The sequence below is a fragment of the Neofelis nebulosa genome, chromosome 18 (genome assembly GCF_028018385.1).
Source record: "Neofelis nebulosa isolate mNeoNeb1 chromosome 18, mNeoNeb1.pri, whole genome shotgun sequence".
NCBI classification, from domain to species: domain Eukaryota; kingdom Metazoa; phylum Chordata; class Mammalia; order Carnivora; family Felidae; genus Neofelis; species Neofelis nebulosa.
Window position 1 is genome coordinate 44,904,685 of NC_080799.1, and position 20,313 is coordinate 44,924,997.

The 20,313-nt window shown below is 64.1% G+C and overlaps 4 protein-coding genes and 1 long non-coding RNA gene across 25 annotated transcripts; 2 read left to right on the forward strand and 3 right to left on the reverse strand.

Annotated features, from left to right (window-relative positions):
- Positions 1–35: 35 nt before the first annotated feature.
- HAGHL (hydroxyacylglutathione hydrolase like) lies at positions 36–3,436 on the reverse strand. 10 transcript variants are annotated; one of them, XM_058711798.1, is made up of 9 exons: positions 3,132–3,436; positions 2,495–2,569; positions 2,077–2,141; positions 1,869–1,986; positions 1,673–1,781; positions 1,492–1,595; positions 1,160–1,258; positions 731–810; positions 36–467 (listed from the first exon to the last, which is right to left on the reverse strand). In XM_058711798.1, exons 1-9 carry the CDS (start codon positions 3,399–3,401, stop codon positions 320–322), a joined length of 1,068 nt encoding a protein of 355 aa, XP_058567781.1. In that variant the 5' UTR covers positions 3,402–3,436; the 3' UTR covers positions 36–319. The 10 variants fall into 10 exon arrangements, 9 of the variants coding, with proteins under 9 accessions (XP_058567781.1, XP_058567779.1, XP_058567782.1 ...); XM_058711796.1 differs by having other exon boundaries at positions 1,160–1,261; XM_058711799.1 differs by lacking the exon at positions 731–810 and having other exon boundaries at positions 1,160–1,261.
- Positions 3,437–3,869: 433 nt separating this feature from the next.
- CCDC78 (coiled-coil domain containing 78) lies at positions 3,870–7,882 on the forward strand. 11 transcript variants are annotated; one of them, XM_058711791.1, is made up of 13 exons: positions 3,870–3,999; positions 4,287–4,373; positions 4,446–4,532; positions 4,768–4,893; positions 5,026–5,082; positions 5,206–5,273; positions 5,399–5,477; positions 5,582–5,707; positions 5,946–6,133; positions 6,201–6,372; positions 6,512–6,600; positions 7,311–7,377; positions 7,652–7,882. In XM_058711791.1, exons 1-13 carry the CDS (start codon positions 3,940–3,942, stop codon positions 7,865–7,867), a joined length of 1,422 nt encoding a protein of 473 aa, XP_058567774.1. In that variant the 5' UTR covers positions 3,870–3,939; the 3' UTR covers positions 7,868–7,882. The 11 variants fall into 11 exon arrangements, 10 of the variants coding, with proteins under 10 accessions (XP_058567774.1, XP_058567777.1, XP_058567768.1 ...); XM_058711794.1 differs by adding an exon at positions 7,455–7,555 and having other exon boundaries at positions 4,768–5,082; positions 7,652–7,876; XR_009256811.1 differs by adding an exon at positions 7,459–7,555 and having other exon boundaries at positions 4,768–5,273; positions 7,652–7,786.
- ANTKMT (adenine nucleotide translocase lysine methyltransferase) lies at positions 7,881–10,443 on the reverse strand. 2 transcript variants are annotated; one of them, XM_058711808.1, is made up of 5 exons: positions 9,072–10,443; positions 8,766–8,870; positions 8,533–8,673; positions 8,270–8,320; positions 7,881–8,133 (listed from the first exon to the last, which is right to left on the reverse strand). In XM_058711808.1, exons 1-5 carry the CDS (start codon positions 9,231–9,233, stop codon positions 7,912–7,914), a joined length of 681 nt encoding a protein of 226 aa, XP_058567791.1. In that variant the 5' UTR covers positions 9,234–10,443; the 3' UTR covers positions 7,881–7,911. The 2 variants fall into 2 exon arrangements, with proteins under 2 accessions (XP_058567791.1, XP_058567792.1); XM_058711809.1 differs by lacking the exon at positions 8,270–8,320.
- Positions 10,444–10,571: 128 nt separating this feature from the next.
- Positions 10,572–14,703, reverse strand: METRN (meteorin, glial cell differentiation regulator). Its single transcript, XM_058711806.1, has 4 exons — positions 14,511–14,703; positions 13,962–14,362; positions 13,013–13,072; positions 10,572–12,923 (listed from the first exon to the last, which is right to left on the reverse strand). The coding sequence occupies exons 1-4, from the start codon at positions 14,606–14,608 to the stop codon at positions 12,613–12,615; spliced, it is 870 nt and encodes a 289-aa protein (XP_058567789.1). The 5' UTR covers positions 14,609–14,703; the 3' UTR covers positions 10,572–12,612.
- Positions 14,704–18,000: 3,297 nt separating this feature from the next.
- LOC131501675 (uncharacterized) lies at positions 18,001–20,264 on the forward strand. The gene is made up of 4 exons (XR_009256851.1): positions 18,001–18,155; positions 18,608–18,731; positions 18,851–18,909; positions 19,284–20,264. It is a non-coding gene; the product is annotated as an uncharacterized LOC131501675 (long non-coding RNA).
- The last annotated feature ends 49 nt before the right edge of the window (positions 20,265–20,313 follow it).

Sequence of the window (20,313 nt, forward strand, 5' to 3'; positions counted from 1 at the left end):
TGGTTTCTCTCCGAGAGCATCCACCAGCATCAAAAAAGTCTTTCAAAGCTTTATTCAAAGTTCAAAAGCCCCGTGCACCCCACTAGGCTGCATCCCAAACACCCAGGTCTCAGGGCTCACATGCACCCCAGAGAGGGGCCTCATATGTCCCCTGCCAGGGTGCCTACCCTCCAAAGCCAGCCAGCCAGCTGGGTGGGGCCATGGAAGGTTCCAGACGCAACCCTCCTGTGGGCTCAATGTGCCGAGGGTTGAAGGAGAAGAGATGTGCTGCCGGGCCGCACGGTGGGTCCACTTGGGGCTCACTTCTGTTGGGGTGTGCTCAGGGCCCCCACTGCAGTGCCAGGAGAGCCCGGGCCTGCGGCTGCAGGGGCTCAGCTGCCCGCTCGAAGCTTGCCCGCTCCCTGCAGAGTGCCTCCAGGACCTCGGCCGGGGCCGCCTTCCCCGTGAACTTGCACACAGGCTCTTCTCTGCGGGGAGAGGGGGCGCCGTGGGGACTCTCCCTGGGGACACTGCCGGGTGGGTGCTGGCAGAGGACACTTAATGAGCAGCCTCTCCCTGGTGCAAGTCAGCCCAATAACCAGTTCCCTGGCACCTCCTGCAGAGCCCAAGTGGCTGTCGAGTCGGGCTCAAGGCCAGCAGGCCGGCCCTCAGGCAGCCTGCTCGGTGGGACAGCCCCTGGAGTGGGCACAGGGCCCCCGCAAGAAGGCCTGGGATGCCGACCAGTACTCACGCCACCCTTAGGAAGGGGTTGTAGAGGAGCTCCTCGCCCAGGGTGGATGGCACTGTGGGCATGTCGTCCTCATCCCTCTTCTGGAATGACCACAGGCCCTTGTCACAGCCTTGTCTCGAGAGCCCCAGACAACTCCGCTCCACTCACCCCCGCCCCTTCCTGGGGGCAGGAGCAGAAGAAGGGCTGCCTCGCCCCATCTAGTACTTGAGGGCCGCCACCCTTGGGTCAGTTCTGCCAGCTGCCCAGCCCCTTGTCCGAGGCCACCAGTCCCTCCCCTCACCAATAGGAGCCTCAGTCAGCAGGATACTCAAGGCTAAGCCAGGTCTGATCACTCCAGGCCAGTCATGCCTGACTCTCCCTGCAGTGCCCCTCCTCCGTCCCAATCTTCATCCACCCTCCAAACCTCGCCATTCAGAGGAGTGGCCGCACCTTGGCCCATGACAGCTTGGCCCTCACGTGGTCATTGCCGGGCTCCACTTTCTGTGCAAACTCAAGGTTGCCCAGCGTGTGCTCGTGGCCACAGAACACCTTCTGGAGAAAGGAGGCACTCAGAGGGTGCACAGTGCTGCCACAGGCAGTGATGGGGGAAGGCGCTCACCGGGGCTGGCCTGGACCCTCCCTGGACCCCAGAACCCCAGGCCTGATCTGCCTGGACTCCTTGGCTAAGGTTCACTCTGTATCTCTGGCACAAGGCAGGTACAGAGTGTGGAGGTTGTGCAGGGAGTCTGGACCCTGCAGGAAGGCAAGGGATGCCGGCTCACCGTCTCGGGGGGCAGCGTCCCCAGGGTCTCGACCAAGCTCTGATACATTTGCTGAGCTGTGCTCTCCAGGCGCAAGCCACAGCCACCCACCGACAGCGCATCCCCTGGGGAGGAGAGCAGGTCAGGGAAAGTGGGGCGGGGTCAGAGGGAGGTGGGGCTGGTGGGGTGGGGCGACCAGTACCCGAGAACACAGCCGGCGGATCAGGACAGTCCTCTTCCCATAGGAAGTAGCTCATGTGGCCGGAGGTGTGGCCCGGCGTCAGGAGACAGCGCACATGGATGGCCCCAAACTGCCGCAGAGGGGCAAGCGGCTGGTGACGCGGGAGGGCCCGCGGCGCCATTCCCACCCCCCACCCCGCCCCCGGACCGGCGCTCACCTGCAGCTCCTCGCCGTGCACCAGCCTGCGGGTCAGCGCGCAGATGCGCTCGTCCGCGCCCAGCACGGCCAGCCCCGGCCGCAGCCGCGCCAGCTCCGCGTTACCCCGCGCATGGTCCCTGCGGACGGGGCGGAAGCAGGATCACAGGCGGGTCGGAGTGGGGCAGGGGCGATGCCCTCGCGCCTCGGCCCGCCCCGACCGCGCTCACCAGTGGTGGTGGGTGGTCAGCACAGTGGTCAGTGACACCCCCTCCCGGCCCACGATCTCCAGCAGCTGAAAGGGATGGGAATTAGGGAGATTCGGCCGGGCAGGTGGCCGCCCCCCACCCACGCTAGGGCGCCAGGTGTGATGTACACAGACTGCCGGGCAGGCCAGGAGCGGGTAGGGGTAGGGGAGACCCAGCAGCAGCAGACGATATCTGAGCGCCCCGTGCGTACAGAACAGTTAGGCACCAGGGAACGGGGAAAACGGAGGTGACGTGGTCCTAACTTGAGGGCAGACTCAAGATTAGAGAATAGGGGAAAGGCCTGCTCCAACCAGGGTGGTCGGGGCGGTGGGGGGACCCTCGGGGGCCAAGTTGCCTAGGCCCGCCGCGGCGCTCCCCGCCGCCCACAGGTTGCCCTCACCCTCTTGGGCACGGCCACGTCCACGGCCACAGCCTCCCGCGTGTGCTCCTCGATGACCAGGTACATGTAGTTATCCTCGAGCACAGGGATGACCTTGACCTTCATGGTCGCAAAGTCCAGGCACCCCGCGTCTTCTCCTAGAGAGGCCCCCCGCTTCTGAGCCCCTTCCCCTGGGCGGGGGCTTCCCTCAAAGCAGGGCTGGGAGAGGGAGGGGTCAGCTCCACACACACTTCGGGGGCCAGAAAGGGAGCCCGCCCCCTGCTCCGTGGACTTCCCGGAGGACCGGTGCGGAAGCCAACGCCCCAAGCTCTGGCGGTCCGGCCAAGTGCGGAGGCCAGCCCCCAGCGACGCCAACGCCGCCGCCGCCCGCTGCGCAGGCCCCGCCCCCCGCCGCCGGCCCGGTCCCCGCGACCACACCGCCTGCTCCACGCTCAGGCCACGCCCCTCGCGACGATACGACCTCCCCAGCCCCGCCCCACTCACCCCGCCTTCCCCTTGAGCCACGCCCTCCCGTGCCGCTCAGCGCTCTGCCTAAGCCACGCCCCTCGTCAATGCCCCGCCCCTCTCCAGGCCCGCCCCGCCCCTCAGGCCCCCCTCCCGTCACGGCGCGACACGGGTCCCGAAATGTTCCCCTTACCCGCAAGGGCTGCGCCCGCCCCCCGACTGCGCGGACCGCTTGAGAGACAGCGGGACAGAGATGGGCCCAGGGCACTATCCTCAGGGCCCGAGCGGAGCGCGGCGCTCCGCCTGGCCGCCGCCACCGGCCCGCGCCCCGGCGCAGGGAACAAGCGTGCGCAGGCGGGGGCGCGCGCGTGCCCGGTGGGGGCCGCACGCACGTTCGGCCCCGCCACGCGGGGCGCTGCGGTGCGTCCTCCGCGAAGCCTTCCCGGCTCGGGAGCTGAGCCATTTCTCTTGAGACCCCCAGGCCTTAACACGAATGTCTGCGTCCCCTTCCCTCAGGCTGGTGGTGAGAGAATCTGCAGTTTGTTCGCCTGCCCATCCCAGCGTCCGACCAGAAACAGCAGGCACACAGGGGGCGCCTGCTGAGTGTGTGAACCCCCACGGTAGAGCAGGGCACTCTGCGAGAGGAAAACGCTAACAGCAGCGGTCACTCTGTCTCACACCTTCCCAGGCTGGGCGCTCTCATGCACTCCTGGTTCCATCTGCGCCCAGGATAAATGCAGCGGTGCTGGTCTGCATTTCGGAGAGGAGAAAACGGAAACCAAAAAGGATGGACCATGGAATGAGCTGAGAGAGTCCCCCTCCCCACCTCCTCAGCCACCACCGAACTTCCCCTTCCCGACTGCCCTCGTGGGTGGGGCCCTCAGAGACCGGGGACCAGCAGGAGACCAACAGAGGCCTTAGCAACGCCCCAAGCCTCTGTGTTGCAGCAACAGGCCAGTAGGCAAGGTGGCACTGCACTTGGGCCAGACTTCCTTTTGCTTATGGAGCATGCAGCAGCCCCAGGCCCCAGGCCGGAGCCCCCACCCTGGGCCACTGAGAATGTGAGTCCTTCAAGGACACTCCTGCTTCTGTCATGGGGTCAGGGTGCCTCCCCATCACCTCAAAGGCCAGGAAGGGTGCCATGTCCTGGATTTGATCCTGGCCATGGGAGAAACTGCCTAGTTCACTCAGGCTGTGGGGTGTGTGTGTGTGTGTGTGTGTGTGTGTGTGTGTATGTGTAGGGGATATTAGGGAGGAAGAGTGCATGGCTGGTGGCTCCATGGGAGTGGAGGCCACAGCCCAGGCGTGAGACCCACCTGGGGGGTGCGGGTAGGCGGTTCCTCCCCAGGTTCTGCGGCAGGCCGAGGACTGGACAACCAGCCTCAAGACAGAGCTTCCCTCAGATCTACAACTGAGTGAGGAGCAGCGGCTGCAGGTTGGTGTGGGGCCCTGGGGTGCTAGCAAGGAGGGTCCCACAGACCCCACCTCTTACTCTGGCCACCCACAGATCTCCAAGGAGTTGGTTGACCTGCAGATCACAACGCATCACTTGAGGGAGCAACACGAGGCTGAACTCTTCGAGCTGAAGAGTGAGGTGGGTGCTGATGTGTGCCCACATGTGCCCTGAACACACAGGAGGAGGGCGCATACCGAGGACCAGTGCTGGGAGGGGTCCAGGGGCACCCCATGTGATTGTACACACTCACGGAGTGCCTGTGTCTCCACCTCTCCCGCGTGTGCTCTGGTGCCCTGCATGGGTCCAGATGATGTTGACCTGCCCCGGGTGTCCTGGCAGGCAGGCGCACCTGCTCACCCTGGCCACCCTGCAGGTCCTGCGGCTGGAGAGCCGGGTGCTGGAGCTGGAGCTGCATGGAGATTGTGCAGCCCCGGCAGAGGCTGACCTGGGGCGCCGCCAGAAGCTGGCACAGGGGCTTGGGCACAAGGCTCAGGAGCAGGTACACTCCATCCACCACAGACCCCAGGTCACCCTAAGTGCATGGAGGGCCTGGCTGGGTGGATTGGGCGGCGGGGAGCCAAACGGGGGTGCACAGGGGCGCAGTGAGGTTGGGACCGGCTCTCCTGTACAGGCACAGCCTGAGGACTTATTGACCCCTAAGACCGAACAACAGAAGCTGGGGAACAGTGTGAGCGTGCAGCTCCCTAGCCTGGGAATTAGTGCAGATCTGTCCCAGCCCAGGGTGCGGCTGGGCAATGCCAGGGACCCAGAGCTTGGGGTCTCATTCAGCCAGCCCTTGTGTACCCGGCAGCTACAGGGAGAATGGCAGCGAGTGCTGGAGCAGCACAGGGCCCAGAAGCAGGCGCTGGAGACCCTCGTGTGAGTGGCTGCCTCACCCGGGATGGGGAGGATCCTGGAGGGCACCTGGCGCAGATCGGCTGTTCCCAAGAGGCAGAGGGAGGCCCCGCCCTGAGCCCAGCTGAGCTTGACGCCCACGTCTACAGGGCAGATCTGGGTCGGCGGCTGCAGGGAGCCCGAGAGGAGGCCAAGATAGCTGGGCAGCGACTGGCCACACAAGCCATGGTGAGGCCCAGCCCTATCCCCTGACATCTGGTAGACGGGTGTCCTACTACGTCAGCAAAGGGCCACCTCGTGGAGCGTAGGTTCAAGGCTGCCTCCACCCGCAGGTATTGTCTGCCTGCCAGGGCCAGCTCCGCCAGGCTGAGGCGGAGAACGCCCAGCTGCAGCTGCAGCTCAAGAAGCTGAACCAAGAGTATGCCATCCAGCTGCAGCGATGTGCCCAAGCCGTGGCCGTGAGCACCACGTGGGGGTGGCCCTGTGCTGGGTGGGAGGCTTCGGGTCCCGCGGAGCCCAAGCCTGGCCCGAGTGCGCTGGGCTGCTTCCGGGACACCCCGTGGGCCCGCCCGGCCTGCCGCACGGCCCAATCTGCTCCACAGAGGGAACCGTGGGAGGAAGTGTGGGCCCAACCAAGCCCCGCCCTTGTCAGCCCTGGCCCCACCCCCAGCCCCAGCCCCGCCCAATCTCCTCCAGGAGTCTGCAAAGCGCACCGGCCAGGTGCCCGAAGCCGCAGCCCTTAGGACGTTCCTGGAGAGCACTCTGGAGGACATCCGGGCAGCACACCGCAGCCGTGAACAGCAGTTGGCCCGGGCTGCTCGCGCCTACCGCAAGCGCCTGGCAGATCTGAGCCGTAGACATGAGGAGCTGCTGGCCAACCACAGGTGGGCCCGTCCCTGAGACGGGCACCTGGGGGTGGGGTGGCCCTGTGTGACCCGGCATGTGGCTTAGTGTGCAGCAGGTGCCGGCAGACCCCAGTGGGGCACCCTGGACCCCCAAGGCTACCTTTGATGCAGCCACCTCAGACCTGGAGCCACTGCCTCTCCACCTGGTCACCGAACTCAGTCACCTACCAGAGAACCAGGCCAGGCTGGAGACCAAGCTTTGGAAGCTCCAGGCCCAGGTGGGCTCTCCCTGCTGCCCTACACTGGCCTTGGAGCTCAGAGCCCCAGAAGAAACCCCAGCCCCAGGACAGGCTCAGCAAAGGTCCAACCCTTGAGTAGCCTGCCTTACTGAGCTGACAGAGAGTTCCTACCACACAGCCTTTCCAGTCCAATGGGCTCATGACGCTGCTCTTGTTCCTACAGAAGGGACCCAGTGGAGCCTCCCAGGGGAGCACATCAGAGCCACAGTGAGTACCCTGGGGTGGGTGTTGGGGAGATCTGCGGGGAGAGCATTCATTTATTCCCCCAACTCTAACTGCGGGGTGGGAGAACAGGGAGGCCCATCTGTGTCCTTGGGTCTCGGTCTATATGGGGGGCATCAACAATCACAGAAAGCCAAGTGCCTGGGGTGAAGGGGGTACCTGACAGGAGAGGGGCTAACCATGACTAGAAGGATCAGGGAGAGACCCTGAGGAAGGGACATTTCAGCAAGACCCAGAGGACGGAAGGATGAAGAGGTGTGGTGGGATGGCCAGCAGAGGCCCTGGCCCCAGGACGGGATAGGGGCGGGCCGCCTGGTGACTTTCACAGCCCTTGCCTCTAGATCTCCGTGTGTCTGACTACAGTGGGCAGGGACTGTGTCAGCGCAACTCCGAGTTTCGAGAAGCAAACCCCTAGAATGGGGGAAGTCTTCCATCAACATCCATACAGCACTGGGGTCACTATGTTACCTCATGACTTAGGCCTCTCTGAGTCCCTGTACAGGGAGGGCTGTCCTCCTGTACAGATGGCTCAAAGGCCCAAGTGGGGCCCAAAGTGGACAGGTGGGCCCATGCAGTCCTGCACTGGCTCCCAGCAGGCAAATCAGGAATCTAGGTGCCCCAATTTGAGCATGATCATCGGTCAACACCTGGCCTGATGCTGGCCCTCACACATGCCCCTCCCTCTCTCCTCCCAGGGGCCAGGAACCTGCCTCCTGGGCCCAGATCCACCAGAAGCTCCGGGACTTCTCCCGTGGCACCCAGGTAGTGGGCAAGGCCTGGCTGGGGACCCCCTCCTCACACTCTGTCCTGCCTCAGAGCTTCTGCCCTCCCCATGCCAGGCAGAGCTGGAACGTGAGCGGGCAAAGCTACTAGTCCGGGCCACGATGGCTGAGGAGCAACTTTCTGAGCTACAGGACTATGTGGACCAGCACTTAGGCAGGTGGGCTGGGAGTGAACTGAGGGCCTCAGCTCCAGGCAAGAGAGTCACGGCTTGTGCACAGCCAGGCAGGTGACTAAGCCTGACTCCTTTGAGCAGGTACAAACAAGAGATCCTGAGGCTGAGGAAGCTAATGGGTACAGAGGATGTCTGCAAAGTGGGGGCCACCCCTCCAGTCAAGCCCCAGCACTCCAAGACCCACAGCCGCTAGCCAGCTGTCAAATGCACTCAGCAGAACTCTTCGCAGCCGGCATGGAACCCTCCTCACAGCACCCCCTTGCCGGCAGAGGTCATGCCACCCAACCCTCCACCTAACAAGAGTCAGTACGTAGTCCAGAGTCTTTATTGTGTCCAAGTGGTCAGCCAACCTGAGAACGGGGGGCCCCAGGGACTGAGGCAGAACTGGGTTCCGGGGAAGCCTGACCGTTTGGCCCACCACTATGGACATCATAGGCCCAGACACGGTCCAGACCCTCCCCCATCACAGCCACAGGCTGCCAAGTGGGGAGGGGGAAGCGCCCCGACACCACTCGGGCCCCTGCGGGCAACTCTGCCTGCAGCTTGTCTTCCAGCAGGGGGAGCTGTGGGAGAGAGAGCAGGAGGGAGGACAGGGTGGGCAGGATTGAATACAACTGCCCCTGCCCAGCTCCTCCAGGCCCAACCCCTCCACTGAGGGGGGCCCGGGCCTCCCCTGGGGCTAGCAAACCCCACACCTACCACGCTAGGGGCCAGGAACACAGACACGTTGTGGCAGTCCCTCAGGCTCACCTGCAAGAAGAGGTCACCCCAGCAGGGAGCGGGGCCCCGGCCGAGGAAGAGGTCTGGTGAGCTTGGGGTAACTGTGGCTTCCAAGTCCTGGCCCCAGCCCACGCGGGTGCAGGCAGGGGAACCTGGGGTTGTCAGCAGGGTGGCCAACCCAGAGCTGGAAGTGTGGAGACCAGGCGTGGGGGCCCCTGGGGGTCCGGGACTCCCTGGGTTACCTTCCAGAGGTCCTCACGGAGGTAGCAAACACTGCCGGCACAGCCTGCTCTCCACGCGTGCAGCCGGGCCAGCCCCACTAGCCACGGGTTCAGCTCGTAGCCCACAGCCGGGCGGAGACCGCACTTATGAGCAGCCAGCACCTGTGGGCACACGCAACTGTGGGTCCAGAAGGTGGGGAGGTGCGCTGGCGAGAGGGGGAGACAAGGACACCCCCCCGCATCCCACTCCTTACAATCCTGCCGTCGCCAGAGCCCAGGTCCACCGTCTTTCCAGGACGGCCTCGCAATAGCGACAACACGTGCTCCACCTGCCGCTCACTTGCACCGACATAGGGCACCTGGGCAAGGAGGCAAGCGGGGCTGGGTCCCCAAACCTGATCCCACGTTGGGGGGGGGGGGGGGGTGAGACGCGCAGAGCTTGCCTCCTGAGCTTTCAAGGTCCCCACCCGCGGCCCGCCAGGGAGAGGCAGCGCCTCCCACTCACTGCGGGTTCGGCTCCGCCCCCGGACCCCGCCCCCAGCCATGGCCCCGCCCCGCACCTGCAGGCGCAGCGGTACGCGGCGGAAGCCAGGCTGCAGCAGCAGCGCCCACGCGATGTAGGCGGCCAGGCCTGAGCCCGCCGCCGCCTGCAGCAGCTCCAGCGCGCCCAGCCGCCGCTCGCGCAGCTCCGACAGCGCCTCGCCCGGGTCGTCCTGCTCCATGGCGGCGGGACGCGCGCCCCAGGGTCGCCCCGCCCGAAGGCCCCTCCCGGGCTCGGGTCGGACACCCTCACACGCGAGCCGGAAGCCGGAGGGGGCCCTCCTCCCCGCCCCCTACTGGAAGTGGCGGGGAGCCGGAAGTGCGGGGGGGGGGGGGAGCGCCGGAAGCGGCCTTCCACTCGCTTTCCGCCGCGGCCCGGGGCCCTTCCCGCGCGTTCCGGGTCCTACTGGGACGTCTGCGGCCGCCAGCCGCACCGGCACAGCCGGCGCACGCAGGGGACCCCTGGGGAGGGCAAGGCAGGCGTGGCCGGAGCCGGGGGCGGGGGGCGGCCGTGGAGCTTGGCGGGAAGGGAGCCCCGGGGTGTGGGGCGGCCCGAGCCGCAAGGCTGTGTCAGAGAGACTGGTGGAGGTCCCCGCCCACCGCGACACCCGAAGGCCAGCCAAGCCCGGGGGCGGGCTCAGGGAGGACACCCTCCCGGGCCCTTCCCACAGCTGAAGGCAATTAGCCCGAGTGGACAGGACGGGGAGGGTGCGGCGGAAGTTGGGAGCTCAGCTGAGAGGGTTGACCAGGAGATCCAGCTGACCCGAGAAGGCACATGTTGGCTGTGAGTGTGGTCGGACGGGGGCCGGATATGAGGGGTCGAGCGACTGGCAGCCGGCCCAGCCACGGGAGTGGAAGAAAGAGCCCCAAGAGCTAGGCAGACCACCTTCCTTCTCCAAAAACGCAAAAAAAAAAAAAAAGAGTTCCCGGAGGTGATCTGGCAAAGCCTGGGGGTGGGAGAAACAAATAGGGGGACAGAGCCCTGGGTCAGGTGGCAGAGCCAGAACCTCCTCATCCCACCTTGAGGCTGGGTGAGATGTCTCGTGAATGTTAGGGGCTTTCATGTACACAGGTCATGGCCTGGCTACTTGGACATCCGCGACCCTGGTCCGGAGCCTCAGCATCAGACAATATAAACATGCCCAAGACCCCTGCCCCCACCTTCAGGTACACATCGCCTCACATGCCTGCCTGTACTTGTCCCCAACTGGCCCCAGTCCTGAAAGGCGTCTGTGGGTGGCAGGAAACTCCAGTGCCATGCTCCCAAGAAATGAGCACTGGGGAGGAGGGTCGGCCCCACGTGGCTCACAGGATCCTGTCTCCTGTGGGACTGTCACTGAGCCCTCCCCAGAAAGAAAGTTTGTGCACTGGGCTCTAGGCAGTTGGGGGGGGGGGTGCTTACACAGTACCCCACCCTTGTGTGTTTTGTTCCTTGTTTTATTACGAGGGTAGCACCTGGCACCTAGAAGGCACTCAATAAAATTTGTTGACTGAATGAATGCACGTAACCAGACTCCTCAGTGCACACACCCCACAACTCTCATGTTTACTCAGGTGCTCTGCTCCTCAGCAGTTGGGCACGTACCTGTGTGAGTGCACACGCCCAGAGGTGCCCCACAGGCCAGCTCCCTTAGCCCACAGCCCCCACATACATGCTCACCCACACCGTTTCCCCTTGCCCCCGCCCCCCAGGGCAGGCATGAAGCCCCTGGCCCAAGACTTTGGGGCATGACCTGGAGCACCCCGGGCCTCTTTTAGCCCTGTTAGCCATACCCACTCCTGCCCTTTCTGCACCTTATGAAAAGAATACTAGTTGCAAAGTTAGCACTTTGCGGAGGGGGTGTGCATGGGAGGCTCAGGCACTTCCTGGGACAGGTGCGTAGAGACCGGTGTCCAACCAAGGGCTCAGCCCAGAGCAGCCGCCCTACGTTTTTGTGGACAGGTGGTCTGGGAGGCAGTCCACAGTGACCCCTGGGTGTGGCCAGGGGCGTCCTTCCCATGAAAGGCTGTGGGGAACTGACCACAAAATCAGGACAGATACCAAGGGTAAGGATAGCCTTGGAGAGGAAGCCGTCCTTGGGGCCTGGACAAAGCAGAAACCTCCCAGCAGAGGAGGAGGATCAGGAGAGTACACCCATCTCTTCCTCCTCTGGTCTTTGCCGAGATGCTCTTCGGTGAGGGGAAGAGTCCAGGGGAAAGGTCCAGGCTGGAGATCAAAACACAGGGTCATCAGCACACTGATGGTTTTTAAAGCCACGAGGCTGCTCCAGCTCTCCGATGAGTGAATATCAAGGGACAGGAGAGGTCTACTGCGTGACCCTGAGCACTCCATGGTTGAGAGTTTGGGGAGAAGGGAGCGGCAGTGAGCCTCAGGAGGGCAGGTGGCTGCAAACCCCTGGGAACCTGCCTCCCCTACCCACAACTGTCAGCCAAATCTGGAGGAAGGAGCCCTGTATCTGGGCCCTGCACAGACCGGCCGGCCTCTCTTTTAGTCTCAGCTCCTACCTGAAAGAGGAGGCCGCCCCCGGCCTCCACGCCCACCGTCAGCTCCTTCCCCACCGCAGACTGGCAGATGAGGATGGGAAGCTGTTTCTGGGGCTCAGCCTGTGAGTCCAGGTGCCCCACCCCCACCCTGAGCTTTGGCTTCCTCAGGAACTGGTGGGGTTGGAGTGAGCAGAGTCAGCCAGTCCCCGGTTCAGAAGCCCTCGCATGCACCCCCGCCCCAGGGGCATTCAGCCTCCGCACAGGGCTTTGTCCCAAACTGCCCTGGCCTTTTATGTGACTGAGGCTGAAGAGGAAGGCGCAGGCAGCAACAATGGGGCCAGTGGCGGGAAACGGTCCTTAGAGACCCCATTGTATCACCCTGCCCTCCAGAAACGGTGCCCGACCTGCAGGGGAGACCCCGCTCCCGTGAGGATGAGCCATGTCCGGATGCTATGCACGTCTCAGGGCCCTCAGGACAGAGGGGGCCATTCTTCCCTGAGGATCGGACGCAGCCAGGATGACTCTGCTGGGCTCCCAGCGGACCACAGAGGGAAGTCTGGCATCCTGCCAGATTGCACCGCCTTCCCTCACAGGCTAGGAGTGCTGTCTTCCTGCCTGTCCCCCAGTAAAGGACCCCTCCCACCTCAGACCTGGGGAGTTACAGCCCTTTTTCCGCTTGCATTCTCACTTACGGAAGAACCTGGCCTCGAAGGTAGGAGCAGCAGAGCTGAGGATCGCGTGGAAGGAAGGGTCCCTGCTTCCCCCCAACCCAAGCAGCAGCTCGCCTTCAAGGCACGGGCACGGGCCACTCTCCCACTCACTAGCTGGGTGGCCTTAGACAAGGCATCACTGCCCAGAGCCTCAGTGTCCTACTCCGAAGCAGAAATCAGAGCAGTGGGGCTGGGGGGGCTTAGATGGCCCAGGCTCAGGCATGGGACATTCCATCTACGCTGGCTAATGACATCAGTGTTCTTATTGGTTATGGCTATCACCTCAGAAGCAGCTGGGACCCTGAGGAGGCTGTCCCTCCCCACCCACCCTCTCCCAGCCCCTCCCCAGTGCCCTGCTCCCGGCCGCTCAGTCCAGTGCCACCTCACAGGGGTGGAGGTGGTCGGCGTGGGCAGCCGCATAGGCACGGCTGAATTCCTGGAAGCGGGGTGCACAGCCCAGCCAGGCCTCACCAAAGCGGCTCCAGCCCATGAAGAGGAAGGCGCCGGGGCCAGGACGGACGCCGCAGCGCAGCGGGGTGTGAATGGAGGCCTGGCCCCCAGACTCCCCGACCCGGAACAGCGGCAGCGTCTGTCGGAGGACACGGGCAGCTGCCACTGTGATAACAGATTCCTGCAGCTCTGTGTTGTGGGCAACCCCACGGATGGTTCCGTTGATCACTGCGAGGAGACATGCTGCCAGTGGCTTGCAGGGCAGGGCAGGGCAGGGCAGACCCCAGCCCCCACCCCCCTGCGGTGGGGACACTCACCAAAGTCGCTGGTGCACGCAGTCAGCAGGAGCTCGGCATCGCTGCAGGGCCTGCAGACACCTGGCATGAAGGGGGGGATCCTGACCGTAGGTCCTGCCCTCTCCTGGACCCCCCTAGGCCTCCCCCCAGCTAGAGGCAGGAGGGAGAGGGCAGGCCGCCAGACCCTCCCCTCACGGCCTGATGGCAACGGGGGACCTGAGGGAGCAGACGGGCACACACATCTTGAAGACACGCTGTATCCGGGGTGACACTTGCACGCTTGTGCGGGGAACAGACGTGGGCCTAGGGGCCGTGCCCAGTGCGCGGGCACAGGGACTCGCCGACCTGCAGGGGGTGTATGGGGGCACACTCCCATACACCCATCTTACATACGCACACCAGCACGAGGGAACCCTGCGCCCCCCAGAGCTGCCTCCCGCCGCCCAAAGACACCAGCCCAACCTGGTGGGAGACAGGAGGGACTTTGGAGTAGTTGGCCGGGGGCCAGGGTGCAGAACAGAAAGATCCCCTGTGGGGTCAGGCTTCAAGTTCTAAGAGAGTAAAGAGCTGGGCCTGGTGCCCTGCAGGGGGGGCAAGGCAGCGTCTCCATGGTGACCAAGCACACACTGGACTTTTTGTTGTACTAGACTGGGGGAGGGGAGGGAGGTCACTGCCGGGCCAGGGAGCCCTGGACAGCTTTGGCTGGAGGCTTTGATTCTGTCCCTCCGTCTTCCCCTCCCCCAGCCCCTCAGGGACCAGGAGTCCCCGCGGCCTCCCCTTTCCCCCATTCTGCCCGGTGCTAGCTCTTTCCCTAGGCTGAATCATGAGGCATTGCCCGCCCCCTTTCCAGACCCTCCGACCTGTCCTCGCTAGCTGTGTGGCCTCTGGCAACCCATTTCACTCTCATGCCTGTTGCTCTCCCTGTACAGTGGGGACGACAGGCCCACCCCCCACCCAGCTCATCACTCACCATCGGCACCAAGACCGTGGGCCTGTGGAGGCAGCTCTGGGTACCTGTCCTCGTGCGTTTCGAAGCGGAAGGAAGCCACGCGGCGGCTGATGTCTGGGTGCGGGGTGGCCTGCAGGAAGAGGGCCCGGCGCTCACGGGGACCCCAGCGCACGCACCGGCCCCCCGCCGGGCCCAAACCCTCGGCCAGCAGCAGCTCCAGGGCGCCGCCCGCCCGCTCCGCGAAGACTTGGGCGCCTGCGAAGGACCGCGCGGGCCGCAGGCAGGCGATGCCCGAGCGCGTGCCGGAGCCGGAGCCGGCCAGGGTCAGGCGCAGCGCCCCGGCCGGGTACAGCCACTGGATCACGCCCTCCGAGCAGGCCAGGGACAGCTGCCCCACGCTGCCCGGCTCCTGGGTCAGGCCGCTGGGGACAGGACGGGAGGCGCTGAGGCAGGCGGCCCGCGTCCCCACCCGGCACGGCCCGCTCGCCCTGCACCCTCCCCCGCAGCCAGCGGCAGCTGTGTTCACTTTGTTCTCCGGACCCCGGGGACGCGGCCTTGGGGCGGTCGTACCTGCCGCTCCAGCTGCAGCCGTCCCCCGAGTAGCCGGCGTGGGTGGCGGTGGCCAGGAGGCCCCAGCAGAGCGCGCAAAGCAGAGCAGGGGGCGGCATGACGCGGGCGGGCGGGCGGGGCGGCGGCGGGAGCCCCTGGGTCGCCAGCCGGCCCCGCGCACCCCTCCGCCCGCGCCGCACGGCAGCGGGGCAGTCCCGCCGGGTCCCGGGCGGCCGGGAGGCCGGGAGGCGGCGGGCCGGGCGCAGCCAATCGCGGCGCGGCCCAGGAACTTTCCACCAATCGCAGCGGCGCTCGCAGGGACGGGAGGCCGAGCCTCGGCCGGGGAGGTGAGGAGGACCGAGCTCGGGGCTCTGTGTGCCGTGTGTCCCCAGCTCGGGACCCCCCGACCCCGGCCTCGCCGTGTGCGCCCATGTCCCGGAGCCCCGGCCTGGATAGGGGTGGGAAAGGCGCCCACTGGAGCCTCGGGGCGGGGGCGGGTGGTGGGGTGCTGTGGGGCGTGGGGGGAGGGGAGGAGGAAGGGCGGCTCATCTCGGTGACCCTTTCCAAGAGTGGGCCCTGGGCTTCCAGCTCCCATCGTGCCCCGACCTGGCCCTGCTGATTCGTCCCAAGAGGTGGCCACAGAACCCCCCAAGGATGAGGAGCCCGATGCTAGGCATGTGGGCACCACGGAAACCAGGAGCCAAAGGACAGCCCTGAGCCCCAGAATCAGGAGGTCCAGACAAACTGAAATGGGGCTAAAACCAAACACCCCAGGGTGCGTGTGGAGGCTGTGTGTGGGGAGGGCGGGGAGCCCAGAGATTTCCTGGGAGCAAGGACTTCCTCTGCGTAGAGGGGATGGGGAACAGATGGCCAGGTAGGGCCTGGAGAGGATTGCAGGCATGGGGGGAGGGGGGAAGCAGACTGCCCCGGCAAAGGCCCAGAGCTGGGTGAAACCCCTGAGTCAGATCACAGAGGCTCTAGGCACAAAGCCAGGAGTCCAACCGCGTACTCCAACCCTTGGGGTCACTGAGAGCTTTTAACCAGGGTCTGCAGGTAACAATATAGACTCTCTGCCATCTGTGGATGTGAACCCTCCACACCACTGCCCCCCACTCAGCCCTTCAGCTACTCCTGAGCCTGAAGGGCATGGCTGGCACATGAGGGAGGTGGTCCCAAGGAGAAAGGGGACACACCCCAGGGCACAACAGGCCCCTGGCTCCAGGCAAGGTGGAGTGAAAACCAACTATCGCAACAGCCAAAAGGCAGAAGGAACCTAAGTGTTTACAGACACAGGAGAGGATAAACAAAATGTCCATCCAACAGTGGACTGTGATTCCACCTTAGAAAGGAAGGAGGGGCACCTGGGTGGCTCAGTCGGTTTAGCCCCAACTTGGGCTCAGGTCATGGTCTCATACATAGTTCATGAGTTCCAGCCTCAGACTCTAGGCTGACAGATCAGAGCCTGGAGGCTGTTTCACATTCTGTGTCTCCCTCTCTCTCTGCCCCTTCCCTGCTCATGCTGTGTCTCTCTCTGTCTCAGAAATAAATAAACATTAAAAAATAAAAATTAAAAAAATGGTCAAGGGAGCAAATTTTACTCAGTTAAAAATGAAAGAGGTAGACAGGGCCCGTGCTGGGAACATAGAAGGCAAAAGAGGTTCCAGTAGGAGGAGGGGAGAGGGCACCCCGGACAACACCACAGCTGCTGCGGCCCAGGCGCCCACGTCCACCTTCCACCTTCTGACCAGTCTCTAGGGCCCGTGTCCAGCCGCGGTCTCTGAGGCACGTAGTGGGCTCCGGGCGCCCTCTGGTGGCAGCGTGAGGAGTCAGCTGCAGACTCCCCGCTGCCAGCCTAGAGCCCGTCTCTGACTCCCCACGCCAGCTCTCCCCCAGAGAATGAGTCAATGTCCTGTGGGTGTCCGTGGCCAGCGGCCTGGCCCTGAGCCGTCTCCTCATCACCAGGATTCCCCCGTGCAGACCTCTTACCGTCGCCCAGTGGGTAATCCCGACCCTCTCCCTCAGAAAACCTGCACAGAGGCAACCTGTCTTCACAGCTGCTGCCCTCCCACCAGCAAAGTACCTTGCTGTCGTTAGCCATCAAAGATCTGCTTCCCGTAGGATAAGGAGTCCATCAGGCCATGCCTGCCCTCGATCACTGAGTGCAGTGACCAGAAACACTGCAGGTGTTCAGTAAATACATGAGCAGTGAGTGGCTGCACCAATGAGTGAACAGAGGGCTGAATGAGTGAATGAAAGACATCTCAGACTCCAGTGTCTGTGCTCACATGCCCCCAGCTCCAGGACCTTCAGGGCCCTGACCCTCTAAAGGGGCCTCTCTCCATCCCCACCCATACCCTAGTTCTTCGCAGGGGGTGCAGCTGAGGCTGGACAAGGAGGGGCATCCACACGGAGCCCTGTACTCAAGCAGGGGGTCGGCCCCAGAGGACAACAGATGCCTGACAGGAAGCCCCAGCCCTGGGGGCACAGGCAAGGAACCCTCATGACCAAGGCAGGGGCTGAGCTGGTCGAAGACCTGGGGGAGCGGCAGGTCTGAGAAACAGGGGGAATGCCTCAAGGACAGTGTGGAGCCCAGGACAGACCTGCAACCAGGAAGGTGGCGAGTTGGAGGAGTGCAGGTCCAGTCCCAGGCCCATCAGGTACCGAAGGGCCTGCACTTGGCCTGGAGGGGACAGTGAACAGGGCCCCAGAGTAAGAAAGCCCAGACAGAGAGGTCAAGTTCTTTCACTCGCACAAGACTCGCCTGGGCTCTCATTTCAGCAAAAGTGGGGGAGAAGGAGAGGTGAGGCCCGAGCAGAGGCCAGCCCTGCCTGAGTCCCCAGCTGGACCTGTAGTCATCCAGACCCTTGCAGCTAGGCCCACCTGGATGTGCTGCCCCTCTGGGGTGGGGCTAGGGGCTGGGGACAGCAGAGACAGTTCCCAAACTGAATGCCAGGGGGTGCCAGGAGCCTACCAGAACCCGGACCCCCCAGTGATGTGCTCTGATGGTATCCACCATGAGCACTGGCCTGGATTGCCCCTACCCAGCTTGACCCAGGGTCTCCCAAGGTGCTGGAGTGACCAGCCTGCCCAGAGACCCCATCAGGGAAATGGTCATATCTGCTGACTCTTCTGGCTCCCCTTTGCCAGCACCCCATTTCCCTGACCCTCACCCCCAGGAGAATCTGGCCTTGCCCACCTATGGATGCTGCATCTGGAGACCCTCGACAGCAAGGTTTCTGTCATGGGGATGTTTTCTTCCCCTTGACAAGAAATCCACCCCCCTCCCCCCCCCCCCCCCCACACACACACCTTGTATCTTCTGGAGGAGCCAAAAATGCAGCTGCAGATTGACTTGCAGCTGAGCTAAAAATAACTGCCAGGCTCCAGCCAGGGCCCAGGAAAATATCTCATTGCTAGGAGACGACCGTTACTGGGAGACCGCCATTGCTAGGCGACAGGGTTGCCGTGGTGACAGCTGGGCCCTGAGTCATGCTCAGCCCTGTTGCTCCGCCCCTCTGCCCCTGGCAGTCGGCTGGGTCCCAAGAGGAGGAAAGGCTGGGAGCAGAAGGCAGCAAAGGGGCCCACCCCCTGATGCCCACAGCCACCATGGCCACACCAGGCTTGGAGGTTCTCACTCCTGTGGGCGCCCATTCCAGCAGTGGAGTGGTGAGGGCGGCGGAACACACAACTCTGCCCCACACGGCCCCTCCCCGGGTGCTGGGGCACGGGAGGGAGGGTGGGGGGGGGGTGGGGACAGAGGTGGAAAGTGTGACCCATGGCTCCACAGCAGGAAGCTTCAAAGCCTGCCGAATTACAATCGGGCATGGGGCTCTCACAGCCTGGGCTGTGCTAGCTGCCATGCTGACCTTCAGGGCACCCCCTTGGACCCCACACCTATTTCCCAGGAGGGGAAATATTTGCCTGATCCCCCCCCCCCACCACCACCACCACGGACGGGAGGATTTGGGCCAGGCAGGTTGCTCCAGGCCACATGTACCCAGAGCCCCCACAAGGAACTGCCTGAGGACCTTCTGGAAGGAACCCCAGGCCAGCCATGAGGAGTGACCGCATCGTGGGCAGCCCCAACCCCTGATGTGACCCTTCTCCCCGTCTCATAGAAAGGACTCAGGGTGGGATGCGCCAAACAGCCTTCGCTCCTCACCCTCCCGGCACTAAACAACCGGAAACCTCCAGCAGCCTGGCCTGGGGAGACTCCTCTGTGCTCGTGCACCAGCCCAAGGAGTGCTCCAGGGGATGGAGTTGCTCCAGAGGAGGGAGTATTTCAGGTGATGTGATGCTCTAGGTGAGAGGTGCTCCAGCTAAGGGGGTGCTCCAGGTGAGGAGTGCTCCAGATGAGGGAGGTGCTCCAGGGGAGGGAGTATTTTAGGTGATGTGCTGCTGTAGGTGAGAAGTGCTCCGGGTGAGGAGTGCTCCATGGGACGGGGTGTTCAGGTGAGGGGACACCATAGGGGAGCACTGTGGCCCTGGAGGAAGGCCAGTGTGGCCACAGCTCCAAGAGCAAGGGGCCAGGTATAGGGCACAGCTGGGGCCGACGGTGCTGGAGACTCGGGGTTTCTTGGGCTGCAGCGGAGCAGACAGAGCCCTAGGAGGATGGGGCCGAATCCCCTGCACCACGGGGAGAACAGTGGCCGCCATCAGCCATGGAGGAGGGCAGCCGGCCGGACGGGGAGGGTGAAAGAGGTGGAGGAGGGAGCAGAACCCACTGGTATTCGGGAGGCAGGCTTGTACAACGGTATTTCACATCCCTCCGAATAAATATTTTTCTTCGCTCAGATCCTTCCAAGGCAGGGAGTCTTCTGAGGCCCGGCTGAGGGCGGAACTTGCTCTCTGCACGAGGTCCTGGCGCCTCCTGGAAGCAGGAGGTAAAACCCTGTCCTCCAGGTCACGGTCACGCACCCTCCACACCGGGGCCCCCGCGGGGTGGAGGATGAACTGGAAGGCCAGCCCGCTGGACTTGCACACCAGGGGCGACCGTGTGGGTGACAACACTCAGTCACCCCAGAGGTCTGCACGCGTCCTATTCTGACTGCCCGTGCCAAGCTCCCTGCTTTGACCAGAATTAGCACAAAGGCAAGACACTGATTCTTGAGCCCCTGCCGCACGGGAAAGCGGCCGTCACCCCAGCCTCAGCAACCGGATCCAGGGCCCTGCACACAGCAAACGCAGCGCTCCAGCTCGCAAACAGCTAGGCTCCCCCCCTGCAGCTGCCCCCACCTCACAGCAGCCCCACTGGGTCCTGCTTCCCACCAAACGCTGCGAACACCAGCTGTTTGCATTTCCCTCTCCCTCTCCAGGGCCTTCCCTCTTGGCCTTAAGGCTCCTCCCCTAATATGAAGACCCCTCTCTGCTCTCCCCACACCTGATCCCTCCCCAGTCTCTGCTCCCAGGAGACCCCGGGATGGGGTCCGGGATGGTCACCATTAGCCTCCATTCTCTGCTCTGAGCCTGCTGGGAGGCCGGAACAGAGCCCTGCACACCCTCCCTCTGCATCCCACCCGGGCCCCTCTCCCAGCCTGGTCCCTACACAGCGGCCATTACCAACACCCGCCTCCAGCGGGTTCCAGAGCGGGCTCGTCAGGCTCAAGTCCTCAAAACCTAAAAACCCGTGCACACCCCTTCCGGGGTAACTTCGCCCACCCTGCCATCCTTGGGGTCGCCTGTCAAGTGTCCTGTCCTCAGGAGCGACGCCTCCAGCCCCCTCCCGCGGTTACTGTCACGTGGCCCTCCTGAAATTTCATCGCGCTTGTCACTCCCTTGAAATGATCTGGTGGTCACTTGTTTCTCGGCTCTGCGGGAGAGGGGG